Below are 26,511 nucleotides of genomic sequence, written 5' to 3'. Positions count from 1 at the left end.
ATGCTTTTCAGGTCCCTGCTTGCACTTTGCGAACATCCCATTGGCTACAGCAAGCCACATGGCGGAGCTAGCATCAGAGGCGGGGGCACCGTGAAGGTACGAGGAAACAGGTGTGGCTGCAGCGAGGGAGGAGGAACTGGGGGCGGTTGTGCTATCTACCACACCCTCCAAATACTGTGAACTGATTTACAGCCCCTCTAATAACACATAAGAACGTTTATTTCACCACAGTTTATCTACATTGGATAGTACCAAATTAAAAAAAAAATTGCTATTCTGATAGGCAAAAAAAAAAAAATCAAAAAAAAAACAAAAAAAAAAACCGCATATTAATTGCAGCTTTAATTTGTATTTCCTGGACTATTTGTGAGGTATATCTTTTTTCCAAATGTATATTGACTATTCTTATTTCTTCTGTGAATTGCCTCTTTATATACTTTTCTTGTTTTTCTAATGGCTTCTTTTTAAAAGAGATTTAAATATCTTTTTTTTTTTTTTTTCAAATAAGTTAGGACTCAATTGTCCCTCCCTAGACCACTGTTTCATTCATAAAGTTGAAATGGGAGCTTAAGTAATATCACAGGTCATTCAGGTGAATAAAATCTTCACTTTGTACTCAATTATCTGGATATTCTGAGGGAACATTTTGACATGAATTATTTTTGTAATTTCTTTAATTCTCTGTTTCACTTTGCAGGTTCAGCCAAGAAAAGCCAGATTATTTCCATTGTACTTTTACTGAAGAATTTAAAAATAAAACATTGCTCAATTTTGTCCTTAACAAAACCAAAATCTTACACTCAAAATTAATTCCACCTTGTCTGTTTTCAGTAGGTGTCTCTAACTTTTTTTTTTTTAACCTAAAAACTCTTCCCAAGGCTATATATTTGGACCTGATATTTTTGGTCATTTTGATTGAAGAAATTAACCAGTTTGGAGAAGAAAACAATGACTCTCAGTTCAGTTCTGCTTTAGATGACCTCATCCAAACCATTTGTCTCAAATTTAGAGAGGTCATAGCATAACCCCAGAAGAGAATGGGGTCAGGAGTGAAGTGGTGGGATTTTCAGTGAAAAATAAAAGCAAATTGACAGGATATTCTAAGAAGAAAAGAAACAAAAATAATAAAAGATTTAAGTATTTTTTTACAGAAGCTGCAAATTCCCCTCTAGATACAAAAAAAGCAATGAACTGAAAATAATTAAAATAATTTTTTTAGCAAAGTGGCAGCATGTAAGATACGTTTTTAAAATTCAGTAGCATTATCTATGTACTAGCAATGACTAATTAGAAAATATGGTTTGAGAGAGAGAAAGTGATACCATTCTTGACAGGATCTAAAAATATAAAATGTCTGAAAATTTTAAAGAAAACAGTGAGTAGCCTATGTGACAGAAATGGCAAAGCATTTTTTATGAGAAAGGGGAGGACTTTTGCTCCTAATAACCACCAAGTAGCATCCCTATGAGCCAGTACTCCTGCAGGAAACAACTATAAAATTCAAACATAATACAAAGAAACAGCTACCTGAATGTACTAGAGAGTGAGAAGTAGGTAGAATCTGCTGGGGAGTTCACACTCAGAGAAGGATAATGGCATGTAGTGAGTTCCTATTTCTGTAGTTTTTAGACAAGTACCAAACACAGTCAAGTGTGGTTCAAGGGCCCCAAGGTGCTGGGGGCAGCTGCATTCTCTATGGCTTGAAGAGTTAGAAACCAGAATCTAAGGAAACTGACTTCTGGGAAAGAGAGAATCCCAGAAGGGAAGTAGCCAGAGAGAAGATCCCAAATTATGTCCAAGTAGTCTCTGAATTACACATGTGTAATTTCTGCTAAAAAGAAAAGATATGAACGGAGATTGGTGCTGCCACCCAACCAAGATAAGTGCCCACTAAAACAAAAAAACAAAAAACAAACACAAACAAACAAACAAAAACACTTATCAAGAAAATTAACAGAATGCTGTGTCTTCACAGCTTAATGCTTATAATGCCCAGGATATAGTCCAAGAGTACCTTACAAACAAAGAAACAAACAACAACAACAACAGGAAAATGGAACCCTTCCTCTAGAGAAAAGAAAATAAATGGATACAAAGTCTGAGATGACCCAAAAGTTAGTACTAATAGGCAAAGATTTTAAAGTGGCTGTCAAAACTATCCTCAGTGAAATAGAACAAAACATATTCAAAGAGAAATGACAAAAAGTACCAAAGGAAAATTTCTAGAACTGAAAATACATATAATATCTGAAATAAAAGATGCACTGAGTGGACTGAACAGCCAACCGGAAATAACAGAAGAAAGAGGAAGTGAAGTTGAAGATTGATAACTAGAAATCACATAATGAGAAAAGACAGCATGAGGATTGAAGAAAAAGAAAAAGATCAAAGCCTCAGGGGCAATCTGGCAAATGTATAATTGGAGTCAAAGAGGGAGAGGAGAAAGAATGCAACAGAAAAGAATTTGAAGAAGTAATGGCTGAAATTTTCCCAAAAGCTCACAAAAGCATAAATTTACAAATTCAATATGCTCAGTAAACATCAAGCTGGATAAATATAAAGAAGGCTATCCTGAGGCACATAATAGTCAAACTGTTGTAAGCCAAACAGGAAGAGTAAATCCCCAAAGCAGCAAGAGAAAAAGACACATTACACACAGGGAACAGCAATTCAATTATTGGCTGATGTTTCAACAGATATGATAGAGGCCAGAAGAGAGTGGAATAACATCTTTAAAGTGCTGAAAGAAAAAATACTGTCAACACAGAATTCTCAATACAGTGAAAATATTGTTCGAGAATGAAGTTGAAATAAAGACATTTTCATATAAAAGAAAAGAATTTGTAACTGGTAAACTCACACAACAAGCAATGCTAAAAGAATTTCTTCAGTCTGAAAGGAGATGATATCACATGGAAACTCAGACTCTCAGGAATGAAAGAAAAGCATAAGAAATGGTAAATATCTGGGTAAATAAAAAAAAACAATGGTCTTTCCTTTATTTGCCTTTAATTTCTTTACATTATATATGACTGTAAAAAGCAAATGTTATAACAGTACCTTGTGGGACTCATAACATATGAAGATAAAAATATCTAACAGCTATAGCTTTTAGGATGTGGGGAGGGAAAATATCGACCTAGAAAACTGCAAAATTTCTATACCGTATGGGAAGTATGAAAATAGTAATTGCAATTAGACTGTGAAAAGTTAAGAATGGAGAATACAGCCTTCTGTTCTAAAAGTAAGCACACTACATGTTGTCTCTCACACTAAATGCACCTATAAAAAAAAGTTGAATACAGTGCATGGAAGAGCTATTTGAGTTTTCTGAAAAATAATTAGTAGCAGGCTGTATTAGTTAGGGTTCTCTGGGGAAATAGAATCAATAAGAGATATCTATAAGATTTATAAAAGTGTCTCACAAACTGTGGATATGCTCAAGTCCAAATTCCACAGGGCAGGCAGCATACTGGCAACTCCAATGAAAATGTTTGATGAACTCCTCAGGCAATGAACTGGCAATTTCAAGGAACTCCTCAGGAAATGCTCCACTGGTCAGCCAAAGAAAAAGTGAAGGTCCTCTATCTGTCTTGCTTAAAAGTCTTCAACTGATTGGATTAAATCCAGCTAATTGCATTCTCTCATTGTGGAAGACACACCCTTCATTGACATGATCATTCAGCTGCAGCCAATTGACTGATGATTTAATAAACCAGCCTTCTGGTTTATTAGCCAGCCACAAATGTCCTTGCAGTAATGGTTAGGCCAGTGCTTGCTTGACCAGACACCTGGGTACCATCACCTGGCCAAGCTGACACATGACCTAACCATCACAGTCCACCCATTGTCAACTTGGCAGCCTTTCATTTCCATAGATTCTGCCAGTTGCTTTTTGAACTTTTGATTTCTACCTATGTACAGCTAGTGTTTTCATTATATGCATCATCTCTTTTGCCATATCTTCCCTAAACTTTTGGAATTGATCTAACATTAGTTGTTTAAATTCCTGTATCTTAGTTCAAGTTTAAGTCTGTTCCTTCGATTGGGCCATAATTTGTTTTTCTTAATGTAGGTTGTAGTTTCTGCTGTCTAGGCATCTGGTTTCCTTGGTTACCCCAATCAGGTTTTTCCAGACCAGAACAGGCTCAGGTCTTGGAAGGAGGCAATAGTATCTGGTTTCCCTGAGGGTGTCGTAGAAGATTGATACACCCTGTGAGGCCTCAAGTCACTATGCTTTCTGCCCAGCAGGTGGTGCCTATCAACCTGTAGCTCCAGACTGGTGTAAGGAGGTGTGGCCCATGGCTGTTTTCCCCCAAGCTCTGGGGTCTGGTTCTGAATGGAAGGTGGGTAGTAGAGCTTGGCACCATCTTCTTCCTCTTAGGGAAGATACACTCCCTAGGGAGAGGTCATTTACATTTGAATAGTCTCTCTGCCTGTGCTATCTCCACCCTTGTCTGGGTCAGAGTGCTGGGAATTGAAAATGGCTGAGGCTTTCTTCACTGAGCCAAAAAAGAGAAAGAAAACCCCCTTCAGGGCCAGTCTGCAGCCATCCTCCAGCTCTCCAAGGTCATTCATCACCAAAAGCTTCTGTCTACTTCTTGGGGATTTGTAGCTAGTATTGAGCAGTCATTTCTTAATTAAAACCCCAGTTGGAGCTCAGCTGAGCTATATTCACTTGTTCAGAGAGTGCCACTCTCTAACACAGTGAGGCTTTGCAGTCTGGGCTGTCGGGGGAGGGGGCTCCCTGCTTGGATCCACAGTTTTTACTTACAGACTTTGTATTATGATCTTGGGCACTCCTCCCAATTCAGGTTGGTGTATGATGAATGGACAGTCACATTTGTCCTCCCGCAGTTATTCCAGATTATTTACTAGTTGTTCCTGGTTGTTTATTAGTTATTCCAGGGGGACTAACTAGCTTCCACTCCTCTCTATGCCCCCATCTTCTTCCTCCTAGCTGTGAGTTTTTAATATATGTCCTTTATCATGTTGAGGAAGTTTCTTTCTATTCCTATTTTTCTGTTTTTTTTTAAATCAAGAATAGATGCTGGATTTTGTCAAATCCATTTTCTTTGTCAATCAAGATGATCATGTGAGTTTTCCTCTTCAATTTGTTAATATGGCTTATTATATTAATTGTGATTTTCATGTTTTGAACCACTCTTGCATACCTGGGATAAAAATCACTTGATCAGGGTGTGTAATTCTTTTAATGTGATGTTGTATTCAATTTGCAAGAATTTTGTTGAGGATTTTTGCATCTTTATTCATTAGAGAAATTGGTCTGTAGTTTTCTTCTAGTATCTTTATCTGGCTTTGGTATTAGGGTGATGTTGGCTTCAAAGAATTAGTTAGGTAGTGTTCCCTCTTCTCCAATTTTTTGGAAGAGTTTGAGCAGGATTGGTATTTATTCTTCTTTGAATACTTGGCAGAATTCATTTATGAAGGCATCTGGTTCTTGGCTTTTCTTTTCTGGGAGGTTTTTGATGACTGATTCAATCTCTTGTCTTTTGAGTCTTCCATTTCTTCTAGAGTCAATGTAGGTTGTTATGCATTTTTAGGAATTTGTGTACTTCATCTAAGTTGTCTAATTTCTTGGCATACAATTGTTCATAGTATCCTTTTATGGTCATTTTAATTTCTGTGGGGTCAGTAGTAATGTCCCCCCTCTCATTTCTGATTTTATTTATTTCTGCCTTTTCTCTTTTTTTTCATTGTCACCCTAGCTAAAGGTTTGTCAGTTTTATTGGTCTTCTCAAAGAACCAACTTTGGGGTTGTTAATTCTCTCTATTGTCTTTTTATTCTCAATTTTATTTGTTTCTGCTCTAATCTTTATTATTTCTTTCCTTCTTGTTTTGGGATTAGTTTGCTTTCTTTTTCTAGTTCCTCCAGGAATGCAGTTCAGTCTTTTATTAGCTCTTTCTTCTTTTTCAATGTAGGCATTTAGGGCTATGAATTTACCTCTTAGCATTGCCTTTGCTGCATCCCATAGGTTTTCATATGTTGATTTCTTGTTTTTTATGCATCTTGAGAAATTTACTTATTTCTCTTGCAATTTCTTCTTTGATCCACTGATTTTTAAAGCATGTGTTGTTTAACTTCCATATATTTGTGACTTTTCCTGTTCTTTTCTTGTTATTGTTTTCCACTTCATTCCATTATGGTCAGAGAAAGTGCTCTATATAATTTCAGTCTTTCTAAATTTATTGAGACTTGTTTTGTGACCCAACATGTGCTCTATCCTAAACTTTGAGCACTTGAGAAGACTGTATATCCTGCTTTTTTGGGGTTCAGTGTTCTGTGTATGTCTTTTAGGTCTAGTTCATTTATCAAATTGATCAAATTCTCTCTTTCCTTATTGATCCTCTGTCTAGATGCTCTATCTATGGATGAAGCATATAATTATCTTAATATAATTTCTTGCTGATGTCTAAGCATATGATTATCTTAATGGTGGAATTATAGCACATAAGACAGAGATGGTATTTTAACCTCTGAAGCCATAGAGGATGTGTCCCTGGCATTTGAGTGCATGTGCTGGTTTGTATGTCTCCCAGAAAAAGCCATATTCTTTAATGCAGTCTTGTGGGGACAGACATATTAGTGTTGATTAGATTGGAATCCTTTGAGTGTTTCCATGGAGATGTGACTCAATCAACTGTGAGTGAAATGTTTGATTGGATAATTTGCATGAAGGTGTTACCCCACCCATTCAGGGTGGCTGTTAATTGGATCACTGGAGTTGTATAAAGGAGTTCACAAACAGAGGGAGCTCAGAGCAACTGAGAGTGATATTTTGAAGAGGAGCTGCAGCTAAGAGAGAACAAAATGCCCCAAGAGCAACATTTTGGAGAATGCCATTTTGAAATGCAACCTGGGAGCAAGTGGACACCAGCCACATGCCTTCCAAGCTAACAGAGGTTTTGCAGATGCCAGTGGCCATCCCTCAGTGAAGGTACCTGATTGTTGATGTGTTACCTTGGACACTTTATGGCCTTAAGACTGTAACTTTGTAACCAAATAAGCCCCCTTTATAAAAACCAATCCATTTCTGGTATCTTGCAAAAGGGCAGCATTATCAAACTGGAACAATAGCATTAACAGTTTTGCATTTGGTGTGCTCCATGTAGGTGACTGTGTCCCATATAACGTTCTCCAGAAACACCTTCAGCACACCTCAGGTCTCCTTGTAAATGAGGCCAGAAACCCACTTACCTCCTCCATGCTGAGCAAGACACCAAATGGCTAGAGGTCAGCTTCTCTCTCTTGCCTAGGGTTTTATTGTTGATTGGATTTGTCTTAAGGTGCTTCTTTGACACTTAGTTCAACTTATTCTAGTCCTTTAGAATTGCCCATGTTTAACTGATCAGATTTTTAAAGCTCTTCTTCATTTGATTCTTGCCTTGGTATGTAGTACAAATTTTAAGATTTTACTCTTGATTCAACTGTTTCACCCCCAGGAGAAGGCTTCCTTTCCTCTTTTCCTTCTCTGGGAATCTTGATCTTTTCTGTTTGTTTTTGTTTTGCCTGTATAGTTTTGTTTGTTTGTTTGTTTGTTTTCTTAACACTCCTTTCATTGTCATTTACTGCTTTTGCCCAGCGGGCAAATTCTGGAAGGAGAGCCACCCTGGAGAGGATGTTCCCAAGTCAGTATTTCCCAGCCAAAACAAGGCCAGGGACCCACGAAGGGAGCCCAGACTGGATCCAAATTGACCTATGGAGAGGGTCAGGAAAGATGATGCCAAAAAGCCTTTTTGATGGCTCCCAGGTGCTGCACTTCCCTGGCCTGCCCAGATGATGGCACCCTTCAGCAAAACTGTTCTCCACACCACTAAGGAGGCACTGTATTTAAACCTCCACAGACAATGCCCCCAGTGGGGTAGGATTTAAACAGTGGCTGCTACTACTTTTGTCCAGGGTGGGTTGAAATGGTAGCTCAGAGCCTGGTCTTGGGGATCCAAATTCACTAATCAAAAACTGTAATCAGTGCTTAACAGTTCCCCCCCCCACCCCCATTCTAGGGGAAGAGGATTTTTACATTCCTTCTGACAGCAGCAGATAGCCAGGGGTGGGAATCCAAGGCAGCCCACCTCTAGAGTGGGGAGTGGGCACCAGCAGCCACTGTGTGGAAACAGCTGCTCACAATATTTTACCACAGTTTATCCACCTTTTCCTCCTACTCTTCCCAGGATGCTGTACAGTGTTCTTCTGGCCTTTGGAGCCCCAAAGGAGTTGTTTCTGATAGTTTCTGCCTGTTTACTTACTGTTATGATGGAAGGAGTGAATTTTGGAGCTTCCTACTCCACCATCTTCCCTGGAAGTTCTTCCTCCACTGGTACTTAAATTACAATTGTTGTATTATTGCTTCTTGCCTTAGTGCAATGTCAAGCACCTCAAGAATGTTGAATAAAATCAGAACTATCAGACAACCTTGTCTTGTTTTTTGACTTTTAAAGAGAGTGCTTTTAACATTGCTTTATTTATTATGAAGTTTGCTGAGTTTGGGACAGATAACATGGAAACAGAAAACTGTAAAACCCATATTCTTTGATTTAACAAGTCCCATATTCAAGAAGTCCCATATTCAACAAGTCCAATATACTTTTTGAGCCTACTTTTTAAAAAGTCAAGCAGATGTCAGAGATTTGGAACCTCATATTAGCATTTAGTAGCAAGGATCTTGGGAAGGCAGGGATTGTTCACTTAGCTAGGATAAGAAATTAAGGATAAAGTTTGTAAATGTGTGTGAGACATTCGAAGATGCCAAGAATGTAAATCTTAACACAGGTTGGAATCAAGGCCCTATTATGTCAAGATTATACCTTCTAGACCTTAAAAAGGAACTTGGAGAATTTATTCTAGATTTCTAGTGTTACCTATATTTCAATACCTAATATTATCTCCTGTGGAATATAAGAATCTTTAGGCCATAAACACTAATTGCTTGTCTTGGGAAACTGCATTTTCTGAAATCTCACTTGTATATAAGAGGATCTGCAACCTTTTGGAAATGAGAAAACTTCAAGACTATTTGTCTGACTTTCTCACTTCAAGCCTGATTGCAATAAATTGGTAATGTTCACAGATTCAGTTCTTTAAAGCACACATGAAAAATTTCTATTTATACTCTATCATGTAAAGAAAGCTCCCTTCTTTTCTAAGAGTTTTTGTCATGAATGGGTACTGAGTTTCATCAAATGTTTTTTTTTTTTTGCATTTATTGAGATAAACATGAAATTTCTCCCATATAATCCATGAAGGTGGAAAATTACAATTATTATTTGTACAAACCCAATTTGCAATCTTATGATAAATCTAACCTGTTCATGATGGATTCCCTTTCTTTTTAGTGCTGGATTAAGTTGCTAATATTTTGTTTAGAATTTTGCCTTTAGGCTGTAAGTAATGAAGTAGCTAGCCTTCCAAGGTGCGTCCCAACAGAGCCTTGTCTCCTATAATTCATGCTCTTCTGTCATCCTTTCCCTCTTTGAATCTGGACTGGTCCTGTGACTCAGCTTAGCCGATAGAATGCAGCAGAGTTGATGTTGTGCTGGTTGTATGCCTAAGCCTTAAAAAGATCTGGTAGCTTCAGCTTTGGGAAAATTAGGCTTTAATGTAAGAAAGTTTGGGGAACCTTAAGCTGTTGTGTAAGCAGGCTTGCTAACCCTCTAAAGAAACCACATACAGATGCCAAATGGAGCAGAAGAGGTTCTGATGCTGTGTGGCGAGACAGAGGCCCAGTCATCCCTGCATCCAAAGTGAACTTGACCTTCCAGCTGTCACCATCAGGGCACCACATATGTAACTAAACCATCCCAGAAATTTCCACTTGCTTGAGCCCTGAGATGACTGCAGCCCTAACTAGTATCACAAGGAGTGAAAGAACTACCCAGTCAAGTCCTGTCAACCCACAGAATAATGAAAAATAATAAAATGTTTATTGTTTTAAGCCACTAAATTTTGGGAGTGGTTTGTTATGCATCCATATACAACCAAAACACTGTTCTTGTTTGGTGTTCTGTTAAAATTGAATCAGCTTCATAAAATAGGTTTGGGAATGTTCCCTTTTCTTTCTGTTTCCTGGAAGAGTTTATGTAATATTGGAACTGACTGTTCCTTGTATGTTTAGTGGAAGAAATTGCCTATAAAACTGCCTGGCTCTGGTGTTTTCTTTGTGGGAATAAATTTTAACAGTTGGTTCTGTTTTATTATTGATTAAATCTGTGGTTCCTAAACTCAGACCCAAGTCTCCTCAGCATGGTGCAGTGAACTCACAGGATGCAGCAGGATTTTAGAGGGACATTTTAGAGGGAAATACAGTGATACCTGACATCTGTTGGAGGCGGCATAAACGGCTAACTTGAGGTATTTTGTGGTTATGTCATTAGATCACACACTCCTTTCAGTGACATACTTTGCAAAGCTGGTTTTGAGGTGAATGTGCTGATAAAAAACAGTTCAATGCTAAAATCAACATGGAATAGGATATGAAGGTCATGGTGTTTGATCCAATTCCAAGGCTTGAGAAGTTGTACAGTGCTCAATGGGCACACACATTCTGTTAATAAGTACTTATGGTGAAGATAACATAAAATATTATTTTTCTGTCAATTTATGTGTAATTTTTTCAAATGGCCAGTAAGTTGTTAAGCATAATTTTTGCTTTCTCTTTTTTCTCTGTGCATCTTGCTAGAGATTTATGAATTTTATTGATCTTTTCAAAGAAACATATTTTGATTTGATCAATATTTTATATTGATTTTTCTGTTTTCACTTCTATTAATTTCTGCTCATATCTTCATATTTACTTCCTTCTTTGGATCTATTTTGCTCTTCTTTTTCTTGTTTCTAAACATGTAAGTTTTGATCATTGATTTGAGACTTTTCTTCTTTTCTAATATGTCATTAATGCTGTATCTTTCCCTGTAGGCATTGCTTCAGCTGCATCCTACAAATTTTGACATGTTGTATTTTTATTTTCATTCAGTTCAAAATATTTTCTAATTTCCCTTGAGACTTCCTCTTTGACCAATAGATTACTTAGAAGGGTGTTATTCAGTTTCCGAGTGTTTGGAGATTTTCCTATTATATCTTAGTTTTTAATTTCTAGTCTACTTCCATTATGGGCAGAAAATATGCTTTGAATTATTTCAATCCTTCTAAATTTCAGATTTGTTTTATGACTCAAGATATGCTCTCTCTTGATGAATGTTCCATATGCACTTGTAAAGAATTTGTATTCCACTGGTTTTTTGGAGGGTAGAGTGTTCTATAAATAATAATTAAATCCAATTAGTTAATGATGTTTCTCCTTCTTCTATAACCTTGCTGGTCTATTAACTAGCCTTGCTAGTTCTATTAACAAGAGGGGAGTGTTTAAATTTCCAACTGTAACTGCAGACATGTCTATTTCCCCTTTCAGTTCTTTCATTTTATACTTCTCAGATTTTGAAGTTCTATTGTTAGGTGTATACACATTTAGGATTGTTATGTCTTTGTGATTAATTGACCCTTTTATCATTAGGTAACGTTCTTCTTTGTCCCTGATAATTTTCTTTACTCTGAAGTCTGCTTTGTCTAAGTGTTTGTGTGGTTTGTCTTTTTTCATCCTTTTACCTTTAAACCATATATATCACTGTAATTGTATTTAGTTTCTTGTAGATAGCATATAGTTGAGCCATGGCTTTTTAAAAATGCATTTCAACAATCTCTGTCTTTTAATTGATGTGCTTATATGATTTACCTTTAGTGCAATTATTAATATGTTTGGATTTGGAGTCACTACTTTATTTTTGTTTTCTGCTTATTTCATCTTTTTCCATTTTTCTTTCCCCTTTCCTGCCTTTTTAATTGCTTGAACATTTTTAATATTCCATTTTAATCTATCTATTGTTGCTTTTACTATATCTCTCTGTATGGTTTTGGGGAGGATTGTTCTAGGGATTACAATACAAATATGTAACTTTTCACAATCAGTTTATAATTGCTGTTTTACCAGTTCAAGTGAAATGTAGAAACCTCTCTCCTTTTGTAGATGTTTTATAGGTTACATCTACATACATTGAAAAATTGATGACAATGCTATAATTTTTGCTTTCAACTGCTAAACATATTTTGAAGAACTCCAGAGGAGATATAATAGTCTAATCTATATTAGATATAATAAAAAAAATAGTCTATTATATTTACCCAGATGGTTTAAGTTTCTTTCTGGCATCATTTCCCATCTGTCTGAGAACCATCTTTAGCATTCTTTTGGAACAGATTCACAAGCAATGAATTCCCTTAGTTTTGCTTCATCAGAGATTGTCCTTATTTCCTCTTAATTTCTGAAGGATAATTTTCACTGGATATAGAATTCTGGCTTGACAGTTCTTTTCTTTCAGCACTTTAAAAATGGTATTCAACTTCCTCCTGGCCCCCATGGTTTCTGATGAGAAATCCACAGCCATTTCAATCTTTATTCCTCTATAAATAATGTGTTATTTTACTCTAGTTGCTTTCAAGATTTTTTCTTTGTCTTTAGTTTTCAGCTCTTTGATTATAGTGTGTCTGCGCGTGCATTTCTTTAGGTTTATCACATTTGGAGTTCACTGAGTTTCTTAAACCTCAAAAGACACTGAGGTTTAGGCCATTTGTCAAATGTGGAGTTTTTCAGCTCTTATTTCTCCAAATACTTTTTTCTGCACCATACTCTTTTTAGTGTCCTTCTGAATCTCTGGTGGAATGAATGTTAGAACCACAGGTCCCTGAGAATCTGTAATTCTTTTTCAATCTTTTTCCCTCTATTGTTCATACTGGATAATTTCTGTTGCTCTATCTTCAAGTTTACCATCTCTTACCTCCCACTTCTCCATTTTGCTATTGAGACAATCCATTGAATTTTTAAAATTTCCATGATTGTACTTTTTAGTTCTAAAATTTCCATTGGGTTCTTATTTATATCTCCTATTTTTTTGCTGAGACTACCTACCTTTCTATTCATTTCAAGTGTTCACCCTTACTTCTTGGAGCATTTTTATAATAACCAGTTTAAGGTCTTTTTCAGGTTATTTCAACATCTGCATCATCTCAGCATTGATGTCAATTGATTGTTTTTGCCCATGTAAGTTGAGATTTCACTGGTTCTGCTTATGCCAAGTAATTTTGGATTGTATCTTGGACACTTTGGATATTATGTTCTGGGATTCTAGGTCTTGTTTAGATCCTATGGAGAATGGTTAGATTAGATAGATAGATTTATGGCTGTCTGTCTGTCTAAATATGTATTTTAAGTTTAGTCTAGGCCACAAGTTCCAACCAGCTTTCTGTAGGTTGTAGTTTCAATGTCAGTTTCATTTTTGAAGTCTTTGCATTGCTATTCAGATGTGTGTCTTATGTTGCCAGTCTGGGACTTGGGTAGTGGTCTATCCTGCAGTTCAGGTCTCAAAGTTTTTGTTACACTGTTGTAGGTCACATCTGTGCATGCACAGTTCAAGGGTGATCCCAGAAGTTCATAAACAACTTTATGGATTCTTTTCATGAGCTCTTCCCTCTCCACAATTTCCATGCAACTTTTTTAGTTCCCTGGGACTCCACTTTTCAATCATCTGGCCAGAATACTGGTGCTTTATTTACTGTACTCTGCTGTACATGTCACACAACAGTCCAGGCCAAGCAACTGAAAAAGAGAGGGAAAAAAAATCAATGGAGTTTCCCTCCCTCTGGGTATCATGGCTCCTCCAGCTGGAGAGGAAGGCTCTGCTCCCTCAGAGTTTTGAGCTTCTATGGGTTGGCCCCCATTGCTGCTGTTGCTACTGCTGCTGACAGAGAATTGCTTAGGGGCTGGAATGCTAGCGAATAGATAAAACTAAAAATGGAAGTTTACTCAGTGTTAGGAAGCCCCTTTCCACTATTCAAGCCAGAACTAGAGGGATTATTCTGGAGACCTCCATGTGCCTACTTCTGGGTTTCAGGCTGTACTGAGTCCAGGGTGGGCAACACTGAAGGGAAAAAAAGTAGTTAATCAACTACTAGTTCAGTGGTAGTTCAAAATCTGGTCTTCTCCAGTTTGCTTGTGTGCCAGTTTAAATGTATTATGTCCCCCAAAATGCCATTATCTTTGATGCAGTCTTGTGTGGGCAGACATATTAGTGTTGATTAGATTGTAATTCTTTGATTGAGTGTTTCCATGGAGATGTGACCCACCCAACTGTAGGGGATAACTCTGATTGGGTAATTTCCATGGAAGCGTGGCCCCGCCCATTCAGCATGGGCCTTGATTAGTTTACTAGAGCACTATATAAGCTCAGCCAGAAGGAGCAAGTTTGCTACAGACAAGAGGGACACTTTGAAGAATGCACCGGAGCTGAGAGAGGAACTGCAGTTTACAGAGACATTTTGGAGATGGCCTTTGAAAGCAGACTTTTGTTCCAAGAAGCTAAGAGAGGACAAACACCCCAAGAGCAACTGAGAGTGACATTGTGGAGAGAAGCTGAAACCTAGAGAGGAACATCCTGGGAGAAAACCATTTTGAAACCAGAACTCTGGAGCAGTTGCCAGCCATGTGCTTTCCCAGCTAACAGAGATTTTCCAAATGCCATTAGTCATCCTCCAGTGGAGGTACCCGATTGTTGATGACTTAACCTTGGACACTTTATGGCCTTGAGACTGTACCTGTGTAACTAAATAAACCCCCTTTTATAAAAGCTGATCCAATTCTGGTATTTTGCATAGCACGCAGCATTAGCAAACTAGAACAGATTTTGGTACCAGAGAAGTGGGGTGCTGCTGAATTTGCAAATACCAAATAGGAATCAAGGGGTGGAAACATGAGTGGCACCATTCACTACCTCTCCTAGTGATCCACTAGGAAAATTGTTGTTTCCTGTCCCTGCAAGCTTAAACTCTGCTGGTCTGCAAGTTTTTGTTCCAAAAGGAGGAGTGCTTTCACCAGGAAACACAACAATAATTCCATTGAACTAGAAGTTAAGACTGCCACCTGGCCATTTTGGTCTTCTTATGCCTCTGAATCAACAGGCAAGGAAAGGGATTACTGTACTGGCTGTGGTGATTGATCCTATCAAGGGGAAATAGCACTGCAAATACACAATGGAGGTAAAGAAGAGTTTTCCTGGAATACAGGAGATCCTCTAGGGCGTCTCTTAGTACTACCATGCCCTGTGATTAAAGTCAATGGAAAACTGCAACAACCCAATCCAGGCAGGACTACCAATGCCAAGAAACTTCAGGAATGAAGGTTTGGGCTGCCCCACCAGGCAAAGAGCCATGGTCAGCTGAAGTGCTTGCTGAGGGTAAAGGGAACATGGAATGGGTAGTGGAAGAAGGTAGTCATAAATATGAGCTACGGCCATGTGACTATTTACAGAAACTAGGACTGTGATGGCATAAATATTTCCTCCTTGTTTTGTTATGAGTATGTTTGTATTTGTCTGTAAAACAAATATCTTTGCTTTCTTCTCTGTCTTATTCCCTTATCATATAACATAAACTATATTGTTCATTCTGCAGTATTTAAGTTAAAGGAAATCAATTTTAAGAGTTAATGTCACCCAAAGACTTGCACCCTATTCTGGAGAGATTTGGTGCACTTCTGGTATGCAGGACAGCAGAATATTGTTAGGTGAAATATATGTCTGTTATTGTTCTCTACTTAGAGATAAACTATGGTTTTAGGTGATGTGTATAAACACCAGAGATGAAAGACACGATGGAGACATACAACAGCAGATCTCAAGAGGCAGAAGAAAATGCTCAAGAACTGGAGAACAAGGCACCTGAAAGCCTAAACACAAAAGAACAGATAGAGTAAAGAATGAAAAAATATGAGCAACATCTCCAGGAACTTAAGGAGAAAACTAAATACAGGAATGTATGCGTCATGGGTGTCCCAGAAGGAGAAGAGAAGGGAAAAGGGGCAGAGGCAATAATAGAGGAAATAATCAATGAAAATTTCCCATCTTTTATTAAAGACATAAAATTACAGATCCAAGAAGTACAACATACCCCAAACAGAATAGATCTGAATAGGCATACGCCAAGGCACTTATGTTCTAGTTTGCTATGCTGCCAGAATGCAAAACACCAGAAATGGATTGGCTTTTATGAAAGGGGGTTTATTTGGTTACACAGTTACAGTCTTAAGGCCATAAAGTGTCCAAGGTAATGCATCAACAATTGGGTACCTTCACTGGAGGATGGCCAGTGGTGTCCGGAAAACTTCTGTTAGCTGGGAAGGCATGTGGCTGGCATCTGCTTGCTCCCAGTTTGTGTTTCAAAATGGCATTCTCCTAGGACATTCCTCTCTAGGCTGCTGTTCCTCAAAAATGTCACTCTTAGTTGCTCTTGGGGTGTTTGTCCTCTCTTAGCTTCTCTGGAGCATGAGTCTGCTTTCAATGGCCATCTTCAAACTCTCTCATTTGCAGCTACTCTCTCAGTTTCATGCATTCTTCAAAGTGTCCCTCTTAGCTGTAGCTCCTCTTCAAAATGTCACTCTCAGCTGCACTGAGTTCATTCTGTTTGTCAGCTCATTTATATGGCTCCAGTGATTTAATTTAGACCCACCCTGAAGAGGTGGGGTAACACCTCTGTGGAAATTATCCAATCAGAGTCATCATCCACAGCTGGGTGAGGTGCATCTCCATGGAAACATTCAAAGAATTAGTATCTAATCAACACTGATACATTTGCCCACACACGATTACATCAGAAATAATGGTGTTTTGGGGGACATAATACATTCAAACTGGCACAACTTAATAATCAGATTATCAAACATCAAAGATAAAGAGAGAATCCTGAAAGCAGCAAGAGAAAAGTGATCCATCACATACAAAGGAAGCTTGATAAGACTATGTGAGGATTTCTCAATAGAAACCATGGAGGCAAGAAGGAAGTGGGGTGATATATTTAAGATACTGAAAGAGAAAAACCACCAACCAAGAATCCTATAGCTGGCAAAACTGTCCTTCAAATATGAGGGAGAGCTTAAAATATTCACTGACAAACAGACCATGAGACAGTTTGTGAACAAGATACCTGCTCTACAGGAAACACTAAAGGTAGCACTGCAGACAGAAAGGAAAAGACAGGAGTGAGAGGTTTGGAACACAATTTTGGGAGATGGTAGCACAGCAATGTAAGTACACTGAACAAAGATGACTGTGAGTAGGGTTGAAAGAGGAAGGTTGGGAGCATGTGGGACACCAGAAGGAAAGAGGAAAGGTAAAGACTGGGACCATATAACTCATTGAAACCTAGGTTGCTCAACAATTGTGATAAAAGGTACAAATATTTTTTTACATGAGGTAGAACAAATGAATGTCAACATTGCATGGTGTTAAAAATGGGGTGGGATTGGGGGAAAAATACCATCAATACGAACTAGAGACTATAATTAACAGAAACATTGTATTATGCTTCCTTTAATATAACAAAGGCAATACACCAAAGCTAAATGCATGTGGGGGACATAGGGGAAGGGTATGGGACTCTTGACAGTGGTGATGTTGTCTAACTCTTTATTCTACTTAGTTTAATGCTATCTTTCCTTTTGTTGCTTCCTAGCTGTCACGTTTTGTTTTTGTTTTTGTTTTTCTCTCTCTTTATTTATTTTTTTCTTTTGTCTCTCTACCTTCTTTGACTCTTCCTCCTTCTTTGTGGAAGAAATGGAGATGTTCTTATATAGATAGTGGCAACGGTGGTGAATACATAAATACGTGACTATACAGGGAACCATCGGTTGTTTACTTAGGATGGAATGTATGGTGTGTGAACAAAACCATCTAAAAAAATGGGTTGATGAAGAAACCTTGAGGTGACTATATTGAGTGAAATAAGTCAGACACATAACGACGAATATTGCAGGGTCTCACTGATATGAACTAATTATAATATGTAAACTCATAGACATGAAATATAAGTTACCAGGATATAGAACAAGGCTAAAGAATGGGGAGCGGTCGCTTATTATGAGCAGAATGTTCAACTAGTGTGAACTTAAATATTTGGAAATGGACAGAGGTGATGGTAGCATGTTGTGAGAATAACTAGGAGTGTTGAATGGTGTGTGAAGTTGGTGGAAAGGGTAAGCTCAGAGTCACATATATTACCAGAAGGAAAGTTGGTGGTTAAAAGATGGGAATGTATAAAACAGTGAATCTTGTGGTGGACAATGTCCATGATTAACTATACAAATATTAGAAATCTCTTCCATAAACTAGAACAAATGTAGGACACTATAACTAGAAGTTAACAATAGAGGGGCATATAGGAAAAAATATACCCATTGCAAACTATATACTACAATTAATATTTTAATATTCTTTCATCAACAGTAACAAATTACTATACCAATACTACTAATCAATGATGGAGGTGGGGTGGTTAGGGATATGGGAGGATTTAAGTTTCCTATTTTTGTCTTTATTTCTTTTCTGGAGTAATGAAAATGTTCTAAAAATTGAAAAAAAATTAATTGTGGTGATGGATGCACAGCTGTATGATGGTACCATGGGCAAATGATTGTGCACTTTGGATCTTTGGATAATTGTATGGTATGTGGACAATCTCAATAAAAAAGAATACACATAAAAAAAAACTACTCACAGCTAACATCATACTCAATGGTGAAGGACTGAAAGCTTTCCTTCTAAAATCTGGAACAAGACAAGGATTCCCATTATCATTCCTGTTATTCGACATTGTGCAAGAAGTTCTAACTAGAGCAGTTATGCAAGAAAAAGAAATAAAAGTCATCCAAATTGGAAAGGAAGAAGTAAAACTTTCACTATTTGCAGATGCCATGATCCTATATATAAAAAGTCCCAAAAAACTACAACAAAGCTACTAGAGTTAATACATAAGTTCAGCAAAGTTGTAGGATACAAGAACATGGAAAAATTGGTAGTATTTCTATACACTAGTAATAAGCAATCTGAGGAGGAAATGAAGGAAAATATTCCATACACAATAGCAACTAAAAGGATCAAATAGCTAAGAATAAATTTAACCAAGGATATAAAGGACTTGAACAAAGAAAACTAGAAAACATTGCTAAAGGAAATCAGAGAAGACCTAAATAAATGAAGCTAAATCATTGTTCATGGATTGGAAGACTAAGTATCATTTAAGAAGTCAATTCTACCCAAATGTATTTAAAGATTCAACACAATCCCAGTCAAAATTCCAACAGCCTACTTTGCAGAAATGGAAGAGCCAATTATCAAATTATTTGGAAAGGTAAGGAGCCCCAAATAACCAAAACATCTTGAAAAGGAAGAATTTATAGGACTTTAAAGCATATTACAAAGAAATGATAGTCAAAATAGCAAGGTACTTGCATAAAAAAGAGATACATTGAATTAAGAGTTCAGAAATAAACCCTCATATCTATGACCAACTGATATTTGACATGTCTGCCACGTACATTCAGCTGAGACAGTATCATTTCTTCAACAATTGGTGCTGGGAGAACTGGATGTCCATCTGAAAAAGACTGAAAGAGGACCCCTATCTCACACTTTATACAAGAATTATAACTTAAAATGGATCAATGACCTAAACATAAGAACCAGGATCATGAAACACCTACAAGAAAATGTAGGGCAGCATCTTCAAGATCTTGTGGTAGGCAGTTTCTTAGACTCGACACCCAAAACACAAAGTAATTAAATTAAAGAGAAAATGTGACAAAGTTGCTAATGTAAAATTCAATATACAAAACTCAACTACATTTTTATATACTAACAATTTATATATAGATAATTTAATTTATAAAAACTGCCATCTGTAATTGAAATTAAGAAAAAGTTATCTATTATCCAGCAGTGAAGTTCACCTTCAACATCTATATTTGAAAAAAATCTGCTATTTGTCCGTGGCTTTGAATGTGGGAAGGCCAAATGTCTACTTTAATGTCATTTCTGGTATCCCTGAACTTATGCATATTCATATGATTGTAAGGGTAACCATCATAACTAATCAGCATAAAACATTAACATAGAGCAAACATGTTAGATTTTATTGCTAATAGATTTAGGTGAACATTCTAGATCTCAACTTGGAGGAAAAAATCTTGGGCACTTTACATGTTGACATATTGCTTGTAGAATAACATTATTATTACAGTAGTAAAATTGCAATAATTAATGATGATTGTGAAGACAGTTAATCATATGTATAAGAGCAATGATTAAGAAATTCCAAATAGCTACAATAACATGGGAAAAGATTGCAAGTTAATGAGAATATTAAGAGAATTCATTAGCTAGATACATTTAGGAAGAACATTACATCATTTTGACCAGGAACTGTTCTTAAAACTTTATATAATAACACAAGCAGAATAATAAGAATGAGAGTATATAATTATTCTAATCTTCATAGAATTGTTTGGCATACCAGCTCACATCACATTAAACAAAATAATCTTTAAAGCCTGTATTTAATTTTCAGTCACTTAATTTCATTTAGACCACGAGTTTTTTTGAGAAAAAAAATACTATTTGGGAATTCTTCACACCTTATGAAGATAAATTAAAAGCATATTCCATTGAGATAATTACTGATAGGCAGTCTGGAAAGAAAAGAGGCTTTGGCTTTGTTACTTTTGATGACCACGATCCTGTTGATAAAATTGTATTGCAGAAGTACCATACCATCAATGGTCATAATGCTGAAGTGAGAAAGGCTTTGTCTCGACAAGAAATGCGGGAAGTCCAAAGTTCTAGGAGTGGAAGAGGAGGGAACTTTGGATTTGGAGATTCACGTGGTGGCGGTGGAAATTTTGGACCAGGACCAGGAAGTAACTTTAGAGGAGGATCTGATGGATATGGAAGTGGCCGTGGATTTGGAGATGGTTATAATGGGTATGGAGGAGGACCTGGAGGAAATTATGGAAGTGGAAATTACAATGATTTTGGAAATTATAACCAGCAACCTTCTAACTATGGTCCAATGAAGAGTGGAAACTTTGGTGGTAGCAGGAACATGGGGGGACCATATGGTGGAGGAAACTATGGTCCAGGAGGCAGTGGAGGAAGTGGGGGTTATGGAGGGAGGAGCCAATATTAAGCTTCTTCCTATTTGCCATGGGCTTCACTGTATAAATAGGAGAGGATGAGAGCCCAGAGGTAACAGAACAGCTTCAGGTTATCAAAATAACAATGTTAAGGAAACTTATCTCAGTCATGCATAAATATGCAGTGATATGGCAGAAGACACCAGAGCAGATGCAGAGAGCCATTTTGTGAATGGATTGGATTATTTAATAACATTACCTTACTGTGGAGGAAGGATTGTATAAAAAAAAAAAAATGCCTTTGAGACAGTTTCTTAGCTTTTTAATTGTTGTTTCTTTCTAGTGGTCTTTGTAAGAGTGTAGAAGCATTCCTTCTTTGATAATGTTAAATTTGTAAGTTTCAGGTGACATGTGAAAACTTTTTTAAGATTTTTCTCAAAGTTTTGAAAAGCTATTAGCCAGGATCATGGTGTAATAAGACATAACGTTTTCCTTTAAAAAAATTTAAGTGCGTGTGTAGAGTTAAGAAGCTGTTGTACATTTATGATTTAATAAAATAATTCTAAAGGAAAAAAAAAAAGCATATTGCTAGCTTTGCCACTTCAAAATTTCTCTAAGAAGAAAAGATCTAGTTGATAGATACATAAAGAATATGAAGAAAGCTTTAGAGAAAAAAAAAAATATCACACACACACACACACACACACACACACACACAAATCTTGCTTTTTAAGACCCAATAAAGATGGTGGAGTGAGAATGCTTCAGGGCTCTGTACCCCCATAGAAGCTTTGAACAGCCATCAAGAACTGGCAAAAACTTCACTCCCAAAGCTCCAGAAAAGTTAGAGGATTGCAGTAACAGGGCAAGCACTGAATTAAGAAAAAGGCTACAAAAAAGTGGTAAGATCTTGTGGTGCCCTGACTGGCCCTTCCCACACCATCTCTCACTGGCTCAGCACAGTGTTAGCTCATGTTCCCAGTATGGATTCCTGGTCCCGGTTCCCTTGTGCACTGTTTTAGTTTCTTGGCTGCTAAAGCAAATACCATATAAAGGGTTGGCTTAACAACAGGAATTTATTGGCTCATGGTTTCAGAGGCTAGAAAGCTTGCTTCCTCCTGGATTGGGTATCTTCCGGCTGACTGGCAATCTTTGGAGTTCCTTGGCTTCTCCATCACATGGGCATGCACGTGATGGCATTTTCATTCTCTTCCAGGTTCCATTGACTTTCAGCTTTTGCTTGCTCTCCATGGTTTCTTTCTGACTTTCACTCCACTTATTTAAAAAAATATCCAATAATATGGATTAAAGCCCATCTTGATTCATTTGGGTCACACCTTAACTGAAGTAACGTCTTGAAGAGATCTTATTTACAATGGGTCCATATCCACCATGGGGAGTTTTACTGAACATGTAGGAAGTCAGCCTCATTTTTCGTCCCTTGTAAAAGTTTAAGGTCTTTGAATAGGCTATGTGAAGTATCCTGAAGGGAGAGATGTCTTTGAGAGAGCTGGAGAGGGGAGAACAATTCCTGTAGACCTGGAAAACTTGTGGACGGTCCAGAATTTTCTGGAAACATCCTGAGGAAAGAAGACCTCACAGGAGAGGTTACATTTTACAGTGAGACAGACTCTGGCTTTAAGTTGATTTTGTTCTTTTACAATGAAGAGATGTAGCATTCCTTGTACACCTGCTACACAAGTTTGGATTTGCTGGAACTAAGATAAATTGCTCTCCATAAAAAAAAAGAAAGCCATGGAGCAAGGGAGATGCAAAAGCAAAAGATAGCATCTGTGGTGATACAGGAAAGGAACAGAAAGGACACAGGGGCCCAGGGATGGAGGAACAGAGGGGACAGAGGGATAGAGGAGAGAGAACCTCTGGTTGGATGGTGTGCCTTGAAAGGACTTTATGGAAAAAGAACTATCTGTGGGAATTTAAGTTGTGTTCTCCTCAATCTCCCATTTAAAATCTAGTCATTGCTCAGTAATGCTCTTGAGTGAATAGAGCTGGGTTGTGAGGAGCCTGAAGAAGGAAACAGGGAGACAGACAAGTATGGATCATAACAATAATGTCTTAAAGTCAGATATTACACTGTTTAGTGCAATACTTGGTGCTAAAACTTGTTTATTGAATAAAAAGTGAAGACCATCAACACAATTTTTTGAACTCAGAGACTAAGTAATACTACCAGGTGTCTCCTTACTATGCCACTGTGTAGGCAAATTTGTGAGTAGCATGGTAGAATGTTACTATCAGTATCATTTTAAGCAATCTGTTGATAATTATTCATTTCATTTATTCACCAGCAAATAATTATTTATTGAATGCTTCCAACATGTCAGGCTGTGTTCATTATCATATCACAAGGAAAGAGAAGACTTGTAAATATTAGCACTTCACCTTCTTTACCTTCCACAGAATTGGAAGGTTGGTTTTTATTTTAGTGAATTTATTCCCATGACTACCATCCCACAAGTAAAATTCTCACTTCCACACATTTAGGAGTTCTAATAACTGGTGAACACAAGAGATTATCTTCTGCCTTGTGTTTTAATTGAACCAATTATTACTAGTATTATGAAGTTTTTAGCCAACCTCAGCAACAGAATCATGGCAGATTTTGAAGTTTAAGCTAGGTAAACACATCTTTTCTATGAGGAGGGAAAAACTATCTAGCAAACCAGTCAAACCTTAAAAATCCCACAAAACCCTTGACATCATGCCAATACTGTAAAATTGCTAACGAGGCGAATTTTGTGAGAGCCCCAGAGTTAACATTTTTTGGTCTGTGACTCTATTTTCTAAAAAACAGTCTTTCCATGCCTGTATTCACTCTGCACTTACAAGGTAATCCCATCCTATATAATACTTGTCTACACATTGCTCTGCCATTGGACTCCAAGTATTCACAGCATTTTTCTTTTCCCAGTGCAATATTAAATTCCTCAACACAAAGAACATGGCCTCTATTTCTTTTGCATATATTGCAATGTCTAGGATGGTATTTGTTTTTTTTTTTTTTTTTTTTTTTACCCCCCCCCCCCAGGATGGTATTTGGAATGTAAAGGACTCTAAAGAGAAGCTTAGAAGAATTAGAGTAGAAGGAAAGGACAGAAATAGGCAAGGAAGGAAGACTGAGAGAGTATATTAGTAAAGAGGTGAGACAGATGGCCTCAAGACTTTAATTTATGACATGGGAAACTATTTATGATATAAACATAAATTTAGAAGGTAAGGTTATGAAATAATATGTGCAATATCATCCTAATTTTGTAAAAAAAAAAACAAAAAAAAACCACCAAGTATATATACATATATAGCACTTCACTTTACTTTACTTTCCACATAATGGGAAGTAAAATTTTCATTTTCACATTTTTAAAAAATATACACTCACATATGTACACATATACTTGCAGAGAAACAACCATAAAGATTTACATCAAAATGGTAGTGGTTATTTTTTGTGCTTTGTATGATTTTTATTTTCTTCTTTGTACTTTCACAACTTTTAAATTTTCTAAATTAAATGTATTATTTCTGTAATTAAGAAAAAAATAATTTAAAAATAAAACTGAGGCTTTCCCTCCTGGCCGTGAGGGAGTAAGGGTCCAGACTTGTCTTTTTGGTATAACAACTAGAAGACTAGACAAAATACATTAAACAAAACATCTATAGAATACCCATGATACATACAATTGTTTTTAGACACTGAACAACAGACAGTGCAGGACTGTGATCCCTGAGAGAAGGGAAACAATGGAGGTGAGCCATTCAATCAACCCAGATTTCTGCCTAAAAGCAATCTGTGATTCTGGTACAAGGAAAGAAAAACAGGTCCAGGTGTTCTCACTGAATTGAAGAGGCAGAGCTCAAAGTCTGAGGAGGCTGAAGTGGCTAAAATTTGTGAGGCAGAGTGCTGGATAGGAGGAAGTCATGCAGTCAAAGAGCTCCAGAAATTTGCATTGTACATGTGTGTGTGTGTGTTGTGTGCTGGTTTTAATGTATCATGTCCCCCCAAATGCCATTGTCTTTGATGTAATCTTGTGTGGGCAGACGTATGGTGTTGATTAGATTGTAATTCTTTGATTGATTGTTTCCATGGAGATGTGACCCACCCAACTGTAGGTGATAACTCTGATGAGATAATTTCCATAGAGGCCTGGCCCTACCCATTCAGTGTGGGCCTTGATTCGTTCACTGGAGCCGTATAAAAGCTCAGACAGAAGGAGCAAGCTTGCTAAGCCAAGAGGGACACTTTGAAGAATGCACAGAAGCTGAAAGAGGAGCTGCAGATGAGACAGTTTGAAGATGGCTGTTGAAAACAGACTCTTGCTCCAGAGAAGCTAAGAGAGGACAAACACCCCAAGAGCAATTAAGAGTGACATTTTTGAGGAACTGCAGCCTAGAGAGAAATGTCCTGGCAGAAAGCCATTTTGAACCCAGAACTTTGGAGCAGATGCCCACCACTTGCCTTCCAGCTAACAGAGGTTTTCTCTGCACACCATTGGCCATCCTCCAGTGAAGGTACCCAATTGTTGATGCCTTACCTTGGACACTTTATGGCCTTAAGACTATAACTGTGTAACCAAATAAACCCCCTTTATAAAAGCCAATCCATTTCTGGTGTTTTGCAATCTGGCAGTATTGGCAAACCTGAACAGTGTGTGTGTGTGTGTGTGTGTGTGTGTGTGTGTGTGTGTGTGTGTGTGTGTGTGTGTGTGTGTGTGTGTTCTCTTAAGTCCTCAGCTGAAAACCTTTTACTCATAATAAGGGTAATCTCCTCTATGCCAAAGAGAAAAGGCCAGGGAAAGAAAAAATATTAGGGAGCTATAAACTGAGCAATTTCCAGAGCTCCTACAGGGCTAAGAATTGTTCACATTCCCTAAGACAGGTGTAGAGATATTGTTGAGTATATGGGTAATCAGTAGATTCCCTTAGAAGTGAGGTTAAACCATTCCTATAGGAAAGACTAATCTAGAGCTGCCTTTGAATGCTTAAAAACAAGTCTCAAAATGATCAAACACAACTGAAAATAACTTAACTGCCTTCCAGAACAAAGGTCAAAACTCTCTAAAGGAATACAACCAAATCTTTTACTAGATCTAAAGTTCCCAAAGGCTGGCATCCAATAAAAACAATTACTAGACATGCAACAAAGCAAGAAAATGTAAAATGCATTCAAAACAAAAATCAGACCTACTTATCATACACGTAATTGTAAGCCCAGCAAATAACAAGGGGGTGGGAGACAGAAAAATATTTAATAATTCAACTTTCCAAATTTGATACAATCTATCAACCTACAGGTCCAAGAAGCGCAACAAACCCCAAGCAAGATAAACACAAAGCAAACCACACCCACACACATAAGAATGAAAATACTTAAAACCAGTGATAAAAACAAAATCTTAAATGTAGCCAAGGAAAATAGACAAAAAAAGTACAGAATATTTTTAAAAGAATAGAAGATAAATTGGACTTC

General features: G+C 37.3%; 1 protein-coding gene across 1 annotated transcript; it reads left to right on the top strand.

Moving 5' to 3' along the window:
• On the top strand, window positions 1-21,319 carry LOC119535214 (heterogeneous nuclear ribonucleoproteins A2/B1-like). The gene is made up of 2 exons (XM_037837704.1): window positions 1-96; window positions 20,477-21,319. Exons 1-2 carry the CDS (start codon window positions 1-3, stop codon window positions 21,074-21,076), a joined length of 696 nt encoding a protein of 231 aa, XP_037693632.1. The 3' UTR covers window positions 21,077-21,319.
• The last annotated feature ends 5,192 nt before the right edge of the window (window positions 21,320-26,511 follow it).

The sequence above is a fragment of the Choloepus didactylus genome, chromosome 5 (assembly GCF_015220235.1).
Source record: "Choloepus didactylus isolate mChoDid1 chromosome 5, mChoDid1.pri, whole genome shotgun sequence".
In the NCBI taxonomy this organism is placed as follows: domain Eukaryota; kingdom Metazoa; phylum Chordata; class Mammalia; order Pilosa; family Megalonychidae; genus Choloepus; species Choloepus didactylus.
The sequence above is the reverse complement of the archived record's forward strand: the minus strand, read 5'-3'. Positions and strand labels throughout refer to the sequence as shown.

Bases quoted from the DNA above. Each gene is read 5' to 3' on its own strand.
- LOC119535214 (XM_037837704.1), top strand. From the start codon at position 1: ATGCTTTTCAGGTCCCTGCTTGCACTTTGCGAACATCCCATTGGCTAC. The intron at 97-20,476 runs GTACGAGGAAAC...AATTTCATTTAG, and splicing joins GAGGCGGGGGCACCGTGAAG to ACCACGAGTTTTTTTGAGAA.